At 44.4% G+C, this 17,386-nt stretch overlaps 1 protein-coding gene across 2 annotated transcripts in view; it reads left to right on the top strand.

Annotated features, from left to right (window-relative positions):
• Positions 1–16,666, top strand: part of LHFPL3 (LHFPL tetraspan subfamily member 3) — a 292,431-nt gene extending 275,765 nt beyond the window's left edge. For both annotated transcript variants that reach the window (XM_054173904.1, XM_009896103.2), the window contains one exon: positions 15,610–16,666. Coding sequence is in view for 1 of the 2 variants with exons in the window: in XM_009896103.2 (XP_009894405.2) it covers positions 15,610–15,638 (29 nt within the window). In the remaining variant the exon portion in view is untranslated. The remainder of the gene's footprint in view (positions 1–15,609) is intronic.
• Positions 16,667–17,386: the final 720 nt, after the last annotated feature.

Here is a 17,386-nt window from a genome sequence, read left to right as displayed (position 1 = left end):
CTGAAGGGAGGTTGTAGCCAGGAAGAGGTTGGTCTCTTCTGCCAGGCATCCAGCACCAGAACAAGAGGACACAGTCTCAGGCTGCACCAGGGGAGGTTTAGGCTGGAGGTTAGGAGGAAGTTCTCCACAGAGAGAGTGATTGCCCATTGGAATGGGCTGCCTGGGGAGGTGGTGGAGTCACCATCCCTGGAGGTGTTCAGGAGGAGACTTGACGCGGTGCTTGGTGCCATGGGTTAGTTGATTAGGTGGTGTTGGATTGGTTGATAGGTTGGACGTGATGATCTTGAAGGTCTCTTCCAACCTGGTTTATTCTATTCTTTTCTATTCTAAATGGAGAATGGCAATTCATGAAGGACAGGTTCGCGAGCAATCGCCATCCAACTGCTGGCTCAGCGGCTCATCAAAACCCATTTCAAACTCTTTATGTAATGGCATCTTCTGATTCAAAATTATTGTCGTATTCTATGAGCAAGAAGCAGTGATGTTGACATTTTAAGAAAGCAAATTGTATCCTGGGCTGCATCAAGAAAAGTGTGGTCAGCAGGTCGAGAGAGGTGATTCTCCCCCTCTCCTCCATTGTGGTGAGACTGGAGTACTGCATCTAGTTCTGGAACCCCTGTTATAAGAAGGATCTGGATGTGCTAGAACATGGTCAGAGAAGGGCCATGAGGATGATCAGAGGGCTGGAGCTCCTCTCCCATAGAAACAGATTGAGAGAGTTGGGGCTGTTCAGTCTGGAGAAGAGAAGGCTCTGAGGAGACCTTATTGTGGCCGCCTAGTATCTGAAGGAGGCCTGCAAGGAATCGGGTGAGGGGCTTTGTAGGGTGTCAGGCAGTGATAGGACTGGGGGGAATGGATCCAAGCTAGAAATGGGTAGATTCAGATTGGATATTAGGAAGAAATTCTTCACCATGAGGGTGTTGAGACACTGTAGCAGGTTGCCCAGGGAGGTGGTAGAAGCTTCTTCCCTGGAGGTTTTTGCAGCCAGGCTGGATGCGGCTGTGAGCAACCTGATGTAGTGTGACGTGTACCTGCCCACGGCAGGAGGATGGAACTAAATGATCCTTGAGGTCCTTTCCAACCCTAACAGTTCTATGATTCTATAGAAGCCATTATGGTCAATATCATAAAGAGCAGACCCTCCCCGAACCCCATTTGTTACAGGTCTGCTGTGCTGCAGTTACATGAGAGAACTATTTCTTGCCATCCCACCTTGGTTTTTAATTTTCTTCTTACATGGTCATGGCCACGTTTTAATTAAGCTAAAGCAGGATGTTGCACCAAGCTCCTCAACAGCTTCCTGAATGTTGTGATCTGTCCCATCAATTGACTGAAAGCAGAGCACCATCTCCACTGATACCACATGCACTTAGTGCCAGCCACAGATATTTGCATGAACCAATCTGTCTCTTAAAGATTTTTCTTCTTGACTGAAGTATAAATTGCCTTTAACCCTAATGTGCTGGGTAATGAATTGCATTTGAAATAGGTTTATTTTTAGCAAACAAATTATAATGGCAGCTTGCTGTTAAAAATAGAAACAGTACTGTTGCCACAGAAATAAGGGCTGGGGAATATTGCTTTCCCTGATCAGTGGAAATGCCCTCTGTGTAAGTCATCTAGTGGGAGGGCATGTTAGTCCCTCCAGCTGGGAAAATTGCAAGCAGCAAATCACTGTTTGTTATCTGAGCCCTGGCTTACCAACAGCCTCTGTGGTCCAGGGTGCCCAAGGGGCTGTCCTGGCAGGGGCAAGGGATGGATGGTGGAGATAGTGCCTTTTTCTTTTCCTTTCTTCGTGTTGGATGTAAAATGGATGCAATATGGGTTTCTGATGTGCCTCCAGCTATGCCTGGCTTCAGGAAATGGGGCATTTTAGGAAGGGGAGCAGCTCGGGGCCCCTGGTGTTGCTGTCTCCCACTTCTCATCTCTCAGCATGTGTGCTACTGGCCAGTGGGCTTTATCCTAGACAAGCTTTTCCTCATGTCTAAGTGCAATTTCTCTGGGTGCACTTCAAGACTATTATTTGTCACGTCTCCAGAGAGAATGATTTATCCCCCTCTCTTTTGCAGCTTTTTAAATAGCTAAGCGTTTTACATCTGATAAGTCTTCTGTCCTCTGGATTGAACAGATCAGTTGCCTGTGTTTTCTCTTACAGTAAGATTTCCAAGGCTTCTGATTGCTCTTGTTGCTCCACTCTGTCTTTCACACAGTGTGTCTACTCTTCTCTTATAGTATAGTGTCAAACAGCCAACCATGCAGCTGAGGCCTTGCTGTGAAGCCTGGTAGTCACTTTGCACATCTTGTAGACAAATTTTCCTGCTTAGCATCCTGGTAGGACATTTATGCCTGACATGTCATAAGAGAAGAGCCCCATGGGCGCATATTGTCAGTTGGTCTCTAACCAACATTTTGTACAGTTCCTTGTTCTGCCCACACACATACGACAATTGAACTTCAGGTCATTTCTCTAATTCATTATAAGCTGATGAGGGGTCTGGAGAACAAGTCTTATATGGAGCAACTGAGGGAACTGGGATTGTTAAGTCTGGAGAAGAGGAGGCTGAGGGGACACCTCATTGTTCTCTACAACTACCTAAAAGGAGGCTGGAATGAGTGGGACGTGAGTCTCTTCCTAGTACCAAGTGATAGAATGAGAGAAAATGGCCTGAAATTCCACATGGGGAGGTTTAGATTGAATGTTAGGGAAAGTTTCCTTGGTGAAAGGGTGGTCAGGTATTGCAATAGTTTGCCCAGGGAAGTGGTGGAGTCACCATCACTGGAGGTGGTCAAAAACCATGTAGACACAGCACTTCAGGACATGGTTTCATGGTCATGGTGATGTTAAGTCACTGGTTGGACTTTATGATCTTGGAGGTCTTTTCCAACTAAAACAATTCTATACCGTTGTTGTCCTACAACACACTTGCAACTCCTCCTGGATGATTGGAAGGCTAAATAAAAATAACAAGATTAAGAAAAGTAAAACTTATTCCTTATTTACACGCTTTAGCATTTCCTGGGACCAAACCCATTACTACATAAATCTAGACTGCAACCACAACTGGGGTTATAACATTTGGAGGTCAGGTATCTCAGTTAAAGAAGATGTAACCACAGTGGCATGGGTTTCATTAGCTGGGAACATGAATAATCAATATTTCATGACCTGTCACCTATTTGAGTCATCTGTCATGTTTTGTCCTTACATGTTGAAGTTATCTGACAGATCTAAAATAGAAGAAAGCAACACAGAAAGGAAGTTTTTTTGATGGTGTGACACCTTCAAACAAATTCATGCTTCCAGACAAAAAACCAAACCAAAACAAAACAAAAACCCCCAAAACAAACCAAAATCTAAAAACCAAACCAGGTAATAGTTTACAACAAGCAATTAGAACATATTGGTCTCTAAATAAAGGACTAATCCTATTCTGCAGAGCCTGAGGAAAATGCATCTTATTTTTTCAAAAACCCAAATCCTTCTGTTCCTCATAACTGCAAAGAAAGCCTTTAGCTTTTGGGAAACATGAGGTAAATAAGAAGGAAACTACTTTTCAGAAGTGCCGTTTGTGCATGTTTGTACATCTCCCTGGTTTGTGAATGTTTGTGGCTCATTAAGGCTTTCTGGAAAACAAGGACCTTTTTTTCATGAGCAGTGTTGGCAGGATGGGTCTTCTCTGTCTTCTGGTGTGAAACAAACAAAAAAGAAAGAGACACTTTCATTTCCCTTTGGTTCTGTGGGTAGTTTGTCTAAAAGAGCCAAAGTATCCAAGACCTTGTTTATCAGGGGATTTTCTTTCATCTTTCACATCCCCCTAGAATAACTGCTTACCTATGATAAAAATAAGAACTATCTGAGAAAACTTCAACAAATTGGTATTTTGCAATACCAATTTCCTACAGGCAATGCCAGGAAAGCCCAGGAGAACAAAGAAATCTAAATGTCAACATTTATTCCTGTCTCCAAGCAATCAATAGTCTGAGATTTTGCTAGCAATGGCTTTTGAGAAACACCTCGGAGGACAAAGAGGATGGAATATTGCAGGGGTTGTAGGAATGACCACCAAGCTCATCTCCAGGGTTCAGTGGACCATCACTATGGGAACACCATGAGACAACTACATTTACCTAATTACAATCACAGCTGATGGTTTCCAATGCTTTGCTCACATGAAATCAGTCACCACATCACTGGAGATGCTCAGTCCCTGGCATCAGGTCCTCAGTAACTTGTCACACAAACAGTCCAAGATGGGTGCTAGGCCACCTGTCCCTGGCCTGCACAACTCAGGTTCAACTGCCTTGACAGGCATGTAAAAAAAAAAAAAAGATATTTTTCTTTTTCCTTGAGTTCTTACTTTTAAATATGCTGGGAGTGAAGCAGCAGCTTGATTCACCCCAGGTGCAGTGATTTTGCCACTGGTGTTCCCCTGTGGCCTCAGGAACCCAGGCAACCTTTGCTCTTCTCCGGGGTTGGGAGGGTCTGAGAGGATATGACCAGTAGAAAAGGACTCAGAAGGAGGAGCTGTTTCAGTGTCTGAAGCAATGAAATATTTAAGCCCTGCTCTCTCTGAGAAGTGCATCATCACAGATTTACTTATCTTCTGCTCACTGACAGCAGCGGCTGACAAGGAGGGTGACAGCAGACATACATTAACCCAGCCACACAACACAAGCTATCACTCCAGAGCAGAAATCTATCATCAGTATTTAAGCACTGAGGAGGTGTGTGTCTTTGCACAGCAGGGAGGCAGGTGGGATTGGTGCCATGCTCCTAGGTCACACAGCTTTGGCACTGGTCAGAGAACAAGGAAATTTACTTCACACAAAGAAAGTTTAAATGTCTTTATTATTCTGCAACATTTAGGATTCCCCAGCACTGATACATTTTCTGAGATGTTTAAACGAACTTCTTGTCAATGTTTTAGTTGCTATGTTACAATCAAAAGTCAGTGTATTATTTCAGGAAATTTCATTCACAGACATATCATGGGCAGAGAACTGTCATGGGCCTCTTTCTTTCTGTAGGAGAAAAAAATAATCACTGTATAAATTCAGAAATCGTTTGGAGAAATCCAGCCTGTTGAGGAAAGAACAGAGCTGTTTCTGTCACACTACTAAAATAAGCTGCAGCACAGCAGTTCCCTTCAAGAATCTGCTTCAATGTCCTGGCTTTCTCCCAGGGCCAAACCCCTACTACCTCTTTGCTGCAAAGAAAAGCAGGCTCAAACCAGCGTGAAGCCTGAGCACCATTCTTAAATCAGTGATTGACTCTTCCCAAGCTCAGGCTTGCTCACCATCCCTGCAGCCCACACTGGTCCTGTGTGCCATCTTCAGCCCTCCCTGATGACCGAGCTTGGACAAGTGGAGCTTTGTATCAATGTCAACAAGATCTGTTTGTTAGGGTTGGAAGGGGCCTCAAGGATGATCTAGTTCCAACCCCCTGCCATGGGCAGGTACACCTCATGCTCAGGTTGCTCAGAGCCACATCCAGCCTGGCATTTGAAATTCCAGGATGAGGCTTCCACCACCTCCCTGGGCAACCTGTTACAGTGTCTCAACACCAAGAATTTCTTCCTAACATCCAACCTGAATCTACCCATTTCTAGCTTGGATCCATTCCCCCTAGTCCTATCACTGCCTGACACCCTACAAAGCCCCTCACCCGATTTCTTGTAGGCCCTCTTCAGATACTAGAAGGCCACAATAAGGTCTCAGAGCCTTCTCTTCTCCAGACTGAGTAGCCTCAACTCTCTCGATCTGTTTCTATAGGAGATGAGCTCCAGCCCTCTGATCATCCTTGTGGCCCTTCTCTGACCATGTTCCAGCACATCCAGATCCTTCATGTAATAGGGGCTTCAGAACAAACATTGCCCAGCAAAAGAAAATTCCTGTAAAATATCAAGCAAATAAAGCTAGATATAAACTGTTATTAACAAAATTAAACAAGAGCACACAATGACAATCCACGCAGTTTCTGGCCAATCTGCCCCGCTCCTTATCACACTGACATGGTTGGATCCTCAGAGGTGTCTCAGTGAACAAGTACAGGTCAAAGTTCTTTAGAGTTTTTCATAGAATCATAGAATAGTCTGGGTTGGAGGGGACCTCCAAAGATCATCTAGTCCCATGAAGATGATGCAGAGCTTTCTGAGCAGTCTGATCACATGGCTTGAAGGCTAGAGTAATAAACAAAAATACCTATGTATTGCCTGAGTTCCAGGGGAGAAAATGCAAAACAACTCCATAAAATGTGCAGAATGTAAAGAAAGTAAAATATTTTCTCACCAAACAGTTAATGAACAGGAAGAGTTTAGACATCACTGTTCAGGGACTCATGTTTACTGACAGCAATTTATTTGACCATCTGGGTAAAGAAAGAGTGCAGCAAACCACATGGAGGAAATAAAAATAGATAAACAACAAGTAGCTGATTTTACTTGACTTGAGCCTAAAATTCTGTAGAACAGGAAGCTACTTCATGTCGAAGATATTATTGATGAGGCATTTCAGTCACTCTCCAGTCCTTCCAACGGCATACTAGACCTCTCATGACAGCAAACCTGTCTTGAAACGTGACTCCCATCCCAAACTTGCCAGAAACATCACCAAGTACAAAAGACAAATTGATGATCCTTCTGGAAAGGGACCACCAGAGGAAGAAGCTTCTGTCTGATGCTCCACAGTATAAGAAAACTCTTTAGAAGAAAGAATAGGAGGCTTTTTGCTGTGTTTATTCATTAGGGTTTAAAAAAAATCTTCCTTTTCTAGACATGCATAGTGCAAATATTGAAATGGAGGAAAATACTGCCCACTGTTCAGCAGAATATGAACACTACATCTCAGTGTTTGGTACTGTGATGGTTTAACCCACACACATCAACAAAAACTCAGCTGAACCCAGTCAGAGAAGCAAATGAAGCTGTATTTTACGAGCAATAATGGAATGCAATGAATATGTACAAAAGTATACAGTATTTGCAATATTATACAGGTATCTAGAAAAAGCAAACAGCACATAAATCCTCCTTGGGCAGGAGGATTCCACCTCTCCTCCTCCCCCTAACCTCTCCCTCCCTTTTCCCTCTAGTTAATTAGAAGAAAAGAGAAAAAGAGAAATGTTAGAGGATTTTTAGTTAGCTCAAAGTGTCTTTAAGAAGTTAGTATTGCTTATCTGAAGTTTGCTGATAAGAGTCCTTCAGCAAAGCAGCCAGCATGCCAGCAGAAAGAGACGGAGTGAGACTGAGAGAAAAATGTAAGATTGTAAAACTACATCCTACTCATCTGACCAATGAAATTCATTTAGAATTATCTCTCTTATTTTCCTTTTTACACCAAACTATTCAGCTAGAGAATTTGCAGCTATCTTTCTTGCAGGCACAGCCTGAAACTATCATAGGTACCCACCTCAAGCAGATGCACAACCTCCTCCCTTGTTCAGGACCTGCAGTGCCGTGTGTGATAGCAGCAGAGCAGAGATTGTGCTTGCTTTGGAGATATGACTGGGAGATATGCCAGTGCAGCACCAAGATGCCCAGCTGAGGGACCCAAAAGCTGTTGCTAGTGAGACATGAGGAGCAAAGTTATCACCTGAGGTAGCCCTACTTCTGTCAGCCCACACTGGTGCCGGCAGAGACAGCTCCCTTAGCCTATCCTCATAGAATAGGTGTTGCAGCCCCTGGATCTTCTTTGTGGCTCTCCTCTGGACTTGTTTCAGCAGATGCATTTCCCTCTTATGGTGGGAACACCAGAATTGTGTACAGTATTTGAAGCAGGGTCTCACAAGAGTAGAGTAAAGGGAGAGAATCACCTTTCTTGGTCTGCTGGCCACACTCCTGATGTATCTCAGGATAGAGTTGCCTTCTGGGCTGCATGAGAGCACTGCTGTCTTATGTTGAGCTTCTTGTCTATCAACACTCCCAAGTCCTTCTTTTCAGGGCTACTATCAACCCACTCTGTACCCAGTTTACATTTGTGCCTGGGATTGGACTGACCCAGGTGTAGGACCTTGCACTTTGTCTTGTTGAACCTCATGCAGTTTGCACTGGCCCATTTCTCAGGCCTGCAGTTTTCTCTGGAGACTTTTGCTTATTGTCACACTAGGTTAAAAAAAAATTCTGTCTGAAGAAATAAAAGGAAAAATATCCAGGAAATAATGTTTCCCTCTATGTCACTCTTCTCCACCCGCAGCACACTGCCTCAGCTGAAGCCTTTGGGATGACAGCCGTCTCCTCCTGTACATGTAACAGAAAAACAGGCTGAAAAAGCAATGTAAGAATAAATTGGATTTTAAAACTATGAGAATTGACCAGAGTCTGGCAGGCACCAGTAAGACCTGGCCAGCAGGGCAGTCACTGAGAGCATTAAACGTGTAAGGAGCATAGCTTTAGGTGTGCCAATGCACTGTTTTTTCTCTTGTGACTGGCAGTATACAAGTTGTTGATGGTAAAGCTGTGTGTCATATACAGATACCAGCAAACCAGCAAAATTGATTCCACAAGACCATTCAGCTATTTTTTTACTTCTTGAAAAGGATGTCTACTAAAACATCATTCTGTCTGTTGAGTAGTTAATTCTAGCCATCATCACTACTGGGGCCCTGAAACCATCCTCTCAGACAGTAAAAATGCTCTTGTGCAGCCATGAACTGAGCCATCTCACTGCAGGAGAACTTGGGCCACCTCTTGACAGACATTCAGAAAAAAATTGAATGCCTCTGAAACCATTTCTACAGCCCTGGAAACAGTTCCTACAGCCTGTGCTTGGGTGTTCAGCTGCTGCCACTAACAGGTTTCACAAAATGCCACCCAACAGATTGAGTAAGCCCTGCTATGCCACTCAGCTCTGTTTTCACAGGGCTCATATATTGAATTGGTAACAAAATCTTGTGATTTTAAAATCTGATTCAATTCCAGTCTGTTGTAAGGAATACGTGAGTCAGCAGTGTGCTCTTGTGGACAAGAAGGCCAATGGCATCCTGGGGTGTATTAGAAGGGGTGTCGTGGTAGGTCCAGAGAAGTTCTCTTCCCACTCTACTCTGCATTTGTGAGGCTATATCTGGAATATTGTATCCAGTTCTGGACCTCTCAGTTCAAGAAGGACCTCAGAGAACTGCTTGAAAGAGTCCAGAGAGATAGAGACCTGCTGGAAAGAATAGAATAGAATAGAATAGAATAGAATAGAATAGAATAGAATAGAATAGAATAGAATAGACCAGGTTGGAAGAGACCTTCAAGATCGTCACGTCCAACCTATCATCCAACATCACCTAATCAACTAAACCATGCAACCAAGCACCCTGTCAAGTCTCCTCCTGAACACCTCCACTGATGGTGACTCCACCACCTCCCCGGGCAGCCCATTCCAAAGGGCAATCACTCTCTCTGTGTAGAACTTCTTCCTAACGTCCAGCCTAAACCTCCCCTGGTGCAGCCTGAGACTGTGTCCTCTTATTCTGGTGCTGGATGCCTGGCAGAAGGGACCAACCTCTGCCTGGCTACAACCTCCCTTCAGGTAGTTGCAGAGAGCAATAAGGTCACCCCTGAGTCTCCTCTTCTCCAGGCTAAGCAACCCCAGCTCCCTCAGCCTCTCCTCACAGGGCTGTGTTCCAAGCCCCTCACCAACTTTGTTGCCCTTCTCTGGACATGCTCCAGCAAGTCAACCTCCTTCCTAAACTGAGGGGCCCAGAACTGGACACAGTACTTAAGGTGCAGCCTAACCAATGCAGAGTACAGGAGCACAATGACCTCCCTGCTCCTGCTGGCCACACTGTTCCTGATGCAGGCCAGGATGCCATTGGCCCTCCTGGCTGCCTGGGCACACTGCAGGCTCATGTTCAGTCTACCATCAACCAGTACCCCCAGGTCCCTCTCTGCCTGGCTGCTCTCCAGCCACTCTGACCCCAGCCTGTAGCTCTGCCTGGGGTTGCTGTGGCCAGTGTGCAGAACCTGGCACTTGGATGTGTTCAATCTCATGCCCTTGGACTCTGCCCATCTGCCCAGCCTGTCGAGGTCCCTCTGCAGAGCCTCTCTACCCTCCAGCAGATCAACTCCTGCCCCCAGCTTGGTGTCATCTGCAAATTTACTGATGGACTCAATGCCCTCATCCAGATCATCAATGAAGATGTTAAAGAGCATGGGGCCCAGTACTGATCCCTGGGGCACACCACTGGTGCCTGGCTGCCAGCTGGATGTGGCACCATTCACCACCACTCTCTGGGCTCGGCCCTCCAGCCAGTTCCTAACCCAGCTCAGAGTGCTGCTGTCCAAGCCATGAGCTGACAGCTTGGCCAGGAGTTTGCTGTGGGGGATGGTGTCAAAGGCCTTGCTGAAGTCCAGGCAGACCACATCCTCAGGCCTCCCCACATCCACCAGGCAGTCACCTGATCATAGAAGGAGATCAGGTTGGTCAGGCAGGACCTGCCCTTCCTAAACCCATGCTGGCCATCCTGTAAGTGCTGTGTGATTACACTCAAGAATCCAACAGAGACCTCTGAGAAGGATTAGGGGACTTGAGCATCTCCCCTGTGAAGACAGACTGAGAGACCTGGGGCTGTTTAGTCTTGAGAAGACTGAGAGGTTGATCAATGTCTATAAACATCTGATGGGTGGGTGTCACATGGAGGGGGCCAAGCTTTTTTCAGTGGTGCACAATAATAAGACAAGGAAGAACAGGTACAAGCTTGAACATAGAAGATTTCACCTCAACATCAGGAGAAACTTCTTTACAGTGAGAGTGACAGAGCACTGAACAGGCTGCCCAGAGAGGTTGTGGAGTCTCCTTCTCTGGACACATTCCACCCCCCTCTGCATGCATTCCTGTGCAGACTACCCTAGTTAATCCTGCTTTGGCAGGGGGGTTGGTCTCATGATCTCTGGAGGTCCCCTCCAACCTCTAATGTAATGTGATACAGTGCAGAGCCACAAAGATGCTGAAAGTAGTGGAACAGCTCTTTTGTGAGGAAAGGCTGAGGGACTCAGGTCTCTTTAGCTTAGAGAAGTGGAGTCTGAGGGCTGACCTCTTTCATGTTTAGAAAGATGTGAAGGGCAGTGTCAAGAGGACAGAGTGAGGCTCTTTTCAGTGATGTCCAATGATAGGACAAGGGGCAATGGGTGCAAGCTGGAGCAGAGGAGGTTCCATGTGAACATAAGGAAAAACCTTTTTCACTGTGACAGTGACAGAGCCCTGGAGCAGGCTGCCCACAGAGGCTGTGGACTTTCCCTCTCTGGAGACATTCAAAACCTGCCTGGATCTGTTCCTGTGTGACCTGCTCTATGTGATCCTGCTCTGGCAGAGGGGTTGGACTGGGTGATCTTTTGAGATCCCATCCAACCCCTACCATTCTGTGATTCCGTGAGTCTGTGAGAGGAGTCAGCCACACACCCTTCTGCTGAGATGAGCTTCTCCTCTAATGCCATATGGGCAGAACCTTCACACCATTTCAAACTTTTATAAAAACATCAGTAACTGTTCAAGGTTTGCTGTGTACTCTCTTTAACCCTTGCCCTCTCAGGTAGCCTTCCTTAGCCATGAGTCACAGCAGAGAAGTCAGTTGCCAAATCCTGCCTGCTGGTTTGCCAGGAGGAGCAGGCAGCTCTGGTGTGAACAAGTCATTGATCAAATTTTACTAAGATGCTGAAGAGTGAAACACTGAAAGAGGGCTACTAGTGAAACAGATGAGGAATTTTGTCCCTTCTTCCTTCCATCTGCACAGGGCTCCTTACTGTATCAAAACTACAGTGCAAGGCTAGACACCAGAGAGCACAATTCGTTCACCTCCTGGCCACACAGCTATTTCCAGGACAATCTGTGGACAACATCTCCCATATGTATGCTAGAGTTTTAGCTTCGATCAGCAGGAGGGGGCTGGGGGAAGACTAGATGATCTTTCAAGATCCTTTCTGACCCCTAAAGTTCTGTGATTCTGTGATTTGGAGAGGATTTGGTGCCTGGCTGTTTATCAAAAGCACAATGGAGCCCCTGAAGTGGCTCTCCTAGCAATGCATAAGGACCTCCAATGAGGCCAGGACAAACTGTGTTCAGTGCGTCAAGAGAGAAAAGTCACATGCAGCAGTGAGGCAAATGGGAACACACATTTAAAGGCAAATTGAAATACACATTCCTCCTCTCTCATCACATGGGAAACAAGCCATTTTCTTGGGCTACGCAGATAGGCTTTGATGTGTGTTTTAAAGGGAACATCTTCATATAAACAAGACAAGATGGGACATTGCCTCACCTTTCTGAAAATTCAATTATCTCATGGTCACTGGACACCCTCTGACCACCACATCACCCACCAGCCCTTCCCTAATGGTGAAGAGGAGGTCAAGCATAGCTGGTAGGCTCATGCAGCACTTGGGATAAGAAGCTGTCCTCCATGCATTCTAAGAACCTCCTAGACTGCCTCCTCTCTGCTGTGTTGAGATCCCAGCAGATGTCAGGCAGGTTGAAGTCGCCCATGAGAACAAGGTCAGCAGATCTTGAGACAGCCTTAAGCTGCTTATAGAATGCTTCATCAACATCTTCCTCCTGGTTGGGTGGTCTATAACAGACTCCAACCAGGATGTCTGCCCTGCTGGTCTTCCCTCTAATTTTCACCCACAAGCACTCAACCCAATTGTCCCTGATCTCCATCTCAATAGCATCTAGAGCCTCCCTGATGTACGGGGTCACCCCTCCACCCCTTCTCCCTAGCCAGTCTCTCCTGAAGAGCCTGTAGCCATCAATTGCAGCGCTCCAGTCATGTGAGTCGTCCCACCACATCTCTGTGATGGCAACTACATAATAACTTTCCTGCTGTAACAAGGGTTCCAGCTCCTCTTGTTTGTAAAGCCCTGCTCCCCTATAAGACATCACCAGGGGGTCCTCTCTTCCTCTTTCTTCCCTCACCGCTGCCTGGGTAATGCGGTGAGCTGCCTCTCCTGAGCCTGGCTAGGCCCAAGGCTGGGTTGGGGGGGGGAAGAAAGAGCCCTGGGGGGTTTTGGGTGTACCCGCAGGTGGGGGTGGGATGATCTTGGGTATGTTTTGGGATCTCTCTCTTTTGTCACAGTGCTTGTGGTTCTCTGTAAAACTGTCATTGTTTTTCCATTTAAACTTTCCACCATTTTTGCAATCCGTTTGTCTGAGGCTTTTCTTTTGCTCGTGGTGGGAGAACTGGCCTCTCAACCTACCACAAACCTTTATCTCCTCCTACATCTCCTGCCATATACCAAACACAGCATCAGCAATCAAGAAAGCTTGTGTCACTCTCTAAACTAGAGGAATACTGTGGAGGAACTGGGAAGAAATCTCTGGTGCTTCATTAGTCTGTGGGTTTCTGCCAGCTGATATGGTTTTGGAAGAGCACACATTTTGGTGTGATTATTTTTGGTGTGAGTAGTTCCTCTTTAGCTCAGTCACTGTGTGTATTTGAAGGCAACAAAAAAAGACTAAGACTTGGAAAGCTGTTATTTTCTAGACACCAATGAAATAAATGGCAAAGAAAATCATATAAATATGGCTGGTAATAAGTAGTGATGTAAAGTGTTAAGATTACTGGAGACAATAGATACTCAAATCTAGAAGGTTTGCCTTTCTCTCTCTGTTTGCTATTCATCTGACTTGCATTACAGTAATAGCATGCAAGGGGCTATCTGAAATTCAGTCCATACTTTATACTTACACAAGGAGCAACCTGGAAATCTCACTGTGATTCATCTTCAAAACAAAGAAATATCAGTGTCCCCTCTTGAAAATGTACCTGAACACTAAAATGATGTAAATCCCTCCAGGCTGACTGTACCCCAGCTCTGCAGTCAGCAGAAGTGACTGCCTTAATTGAATGGGTCAGATATGAATAAGAACTATGTTGTCAGGGTATCAGCCTCTCAAGATTTTAAGTAGAGAATTTAACAGCAAAGTTAATGTAGCTTTGATGAAGTCTGCTTTCATTAACTGATTTCTAGGCAACAGAACTAGAAAAGGGTTGTAAGTAGCTCTAAGAAAAGAAACTTCAAGGAGTCAAAAGCCTATGATGTGATATGAAGCAGACTGATGAATTTTGGATGTGAATGACTTATTTCTGCCAACCTCTGGCATTTCTTGAATTTTATTTCTGTGTGTATAACACCTGGGTGCAAAATTTGTTGAGGTAGCTTCTGAAGGTTTCAGTGTGTTGCAACTGAAGCACTTAATAGTGCTGGGAATCCAGTTAGCACTGTTAAGGATTTGAATGACACAGCTATATGAAATTATAATTACAAATCATTGAAAGAAAAGGTTCATTCAGTTCTGTTAAGTTTAGATTGTTCCTACCAGTGTCAGGGCACATGCTCCTTGCCACACAGCTTTGGCTTTCCCTGGATTTAACTTTCACCAATTATATCTTAAGAGCCTCACAAAATAAAAGCATTTCTCACTTAGCAGTTAGCCAGCACTAGGCACCCTGGTTCGTGGTACCACCATCCCAAGCTCACAGGTCTGGGAATCCTGCTACAGGCCATCATTGTCCCTGGCATCTGTGGGTGAATTAGCAGCATGCCAAGGTGACCATGACAGTCAGGGCATGTGAGGAATTGACGTGAATGGAAGAAGGTGGCAGCTCCATATAATGGTGGGGGCAGGAATGAAACATTTCAGTCTTCTTACAGTAACATTTTTGAGTTTCTAATTCTGAAGCTCTTAGTTCACTGTTGCTTCACACTGTTGTTTCTTCTTTTATTTTCTCCAAAATTGTGATTTCCCCTGAGTTCTGCATTCCTGAAGTCTCCTGCAGAAGCACCTGCGTTATGATGAGGGGAGTGAGAGTGTGATGAAGGTGGCTTGTAGCATCTCTGGCCAGTGATCTTATCACAAAAGGCAAGGGGGCAGCTGCCTGCAGAAGACTTCATGGTTTGGTCTGAGTGATCCAGGAGAGTTTATCTAAATAAGACCTTCTGTTCAGTGCCAGCTGCTGGAGTAGTTAGGTTTTGATATTTGCATGTAGGTGTGTGCTTGTAAATAGACTTTCTCATAGCCCTGTTGTTGTGCCCTGCCCCTCCAGCACCAACTTAGGGCAGTCACCTCCAGCTAGGTGTCCACTCACAGCTGGTATCAGCTGTCCTGCATGTGCTGCTCTGTTGACAGGATATGGAAACTAGGTGGGTGAGCATTAGTTTTTAGAGTGAGTTTGCACTGAAAACACCTTTGTCCTCATTGAGCTCTGCGCCTTCTAATTTTAACACAAAGCAGAATTTTATCTTGTTGATGCACGTGGATTGTGTGCTCAGGGGAGTGAAAGAAATCATTGCTACAAAATAGAAATGTCAGTATTTTAACTCAATTCTTGCCCTATATGCTTTGGATTTTCGTTTTCATTTTTCAAACTTCAGAGGGAACAATCTTGTTATTTTGACATCTTACATGGACTAGATGAAAACTCAATTTTAAGAATTCCAGATTATAAATCCTTGTCATACCTGAAGATTAAACTTTTCCTTTTTTTTTTTTTTTTACGAGACATTAAAATGTAAATAACGAAATGTATTAGAATAGTGATCAGAAGCCTTGCCCTGAGACAGGCATAGCATGAACATCTTTATGTTTGCTGGCAGTAAATCATCTTCTGTCTCTTCTCTCTGTTTTGCACAGTCTTACTAAGCCAATCCTCACTAGAATGAGCACAAAACAAAACGAATAGCAGCTTTTGTACATCAACATTAAAATGGGAAGAAGCTTGGGAAAGGGCCTCCGACTCAAGGACCACGGACAAGCGCAAAAATGACTGCTGGGTAAGCGCCACCTCCTCACCATAGATCAGCCAGACATGGAAGTGATTTTTCAGAAGAGAAATGCAATCATGAACTACACACCAGCTCATTAGAAACTGTTGCTGAGTACAGCATCCAGAAGACATGCATGAAAAGGGAAATACATTAAAAGGGGGTGTAGTTGTTGCTAGGCAAACATATGTAATATATATGTATCGAAGAGGTTTGTAAATGTCTTTTTTTTTAATTCGGACAGAAAGCAAAAAGCTTTAAAACCTTTCACAGTAGAGAAGCAGTTAATTTCAGACCATTCCTATCCCAGGAGTCAAGAAGTTCATAAGGTATCTCTCTTAAACTAGCATTTATAGGTAGATGCTCTGAATGTTTCCATTACCTAGTGGAAAAAGCGTAACTTTCACTGCGCTTCATTTAATTCACTGTATGATAAGTTGACTAAAACTGTAAAGCTTCTCAATTTTTACTGCATATGTGTTCCAATTAATCTATGTCTGTAACAAACTTTAGACTGAAGAGTTATTTCTGAACTATATTCTAGTTCTATAAAGCATATATACTATAAGGTACATCTGACTGAATATCATAGTACTATAATTTCCCAGGGTACACAGAAGTGTTTGTATTTAAAGTGATTAAATTAAAGCATTTTATTTCCTTTTTAACAGGAGAAATTAATTTACCCCTAAATGTATCCTATAACTTGTCACTGCAGGGGCATTGCAATTCTTTTCCTTGTTCTGCCATATAACTGCTGAGTGTCACTCTCTGGCCCCTGCTCTTACCAATCAGGCAAGGTGATCTAATGACCTCTTCTGACCTTAATACATAAATGAATATACAAATACACATTGCCAGTAGGTATGTGAGGGCTGGGTACACAAAGCCCCAAGGCACTGGTGCGGCTGTTGCTTCCCTCCACAGGGACTCCCCAAAGGGTACCCTCAGTTCTGAAGCCATTGAGGAGTGAAACAGAGGGAGGCAAAGAGTACCAAGAAAGACCAAGCTAAAGGCCTGGATGCCAAGCACCAGGCACAGAGCAACAGAAGGAAGCAGAGACACTTGTTACTGCATTCCTCTCCAATACCTACTAGGCATCTTTACCTGGGCAGGAGCATGCTGGTCCCAGTTTTTCTCCTGCATATCACAGGTGACTCCAGCCCCAAATGAACACTGCAAAGTTAATTTCCTCAGATTTATTTTAAGCTTCTTGCTTCATTCTTTGAATTTTGTAGGTTTTGGCTAAAATAACAATTCGTTGATCATGATGATCCCAAATAATACCATACACCAAAGATATGACATCAGCTAAAACTGTTTTTTAACTATTGATTGCACAATGCAAATTATTCCAGAATTCAATGCATGAATCTCAGAAATTTTATTTTATTTTTAAAGAAAAAAAATCTTTGAGCAAACTGTCAATAAATAAATGGAGGGAATTAGGTAATTTTTCTATCTAGCTACTAAGGTACCAGTGTGGCACTGCTTGTCTTAGAGACTGGTGTGGGTGACTGCTAAATAAATTTATGTGCGAATTTGAGAAGCTTTTTTGGTTTTGTTTGGTTGGTTTTGTTGTTGGGGTTTGGTTTGGTTGGGGTTGGGTGTTTTTTTGTTTGATTGGTTGGGTTTTTAATCCAGCT

The sequence above is a fragment of the Dryobates pubescens genome, chromosome 27 (assembly GCF_014839835.1).
Source record: "Dryobates pubescens isolate bDryPub1 chromosome 27, bDryPub1.pri, whole genome shotgun sequence".
NCBI lineage: Eukaryota > Metazoa > Chordata > Aves > Piciformes > Picidae > Dryobates > Dryobates pubescens.
This window is presented reverse-complemented; position numbering and strand designations above follow the sequence as displayed.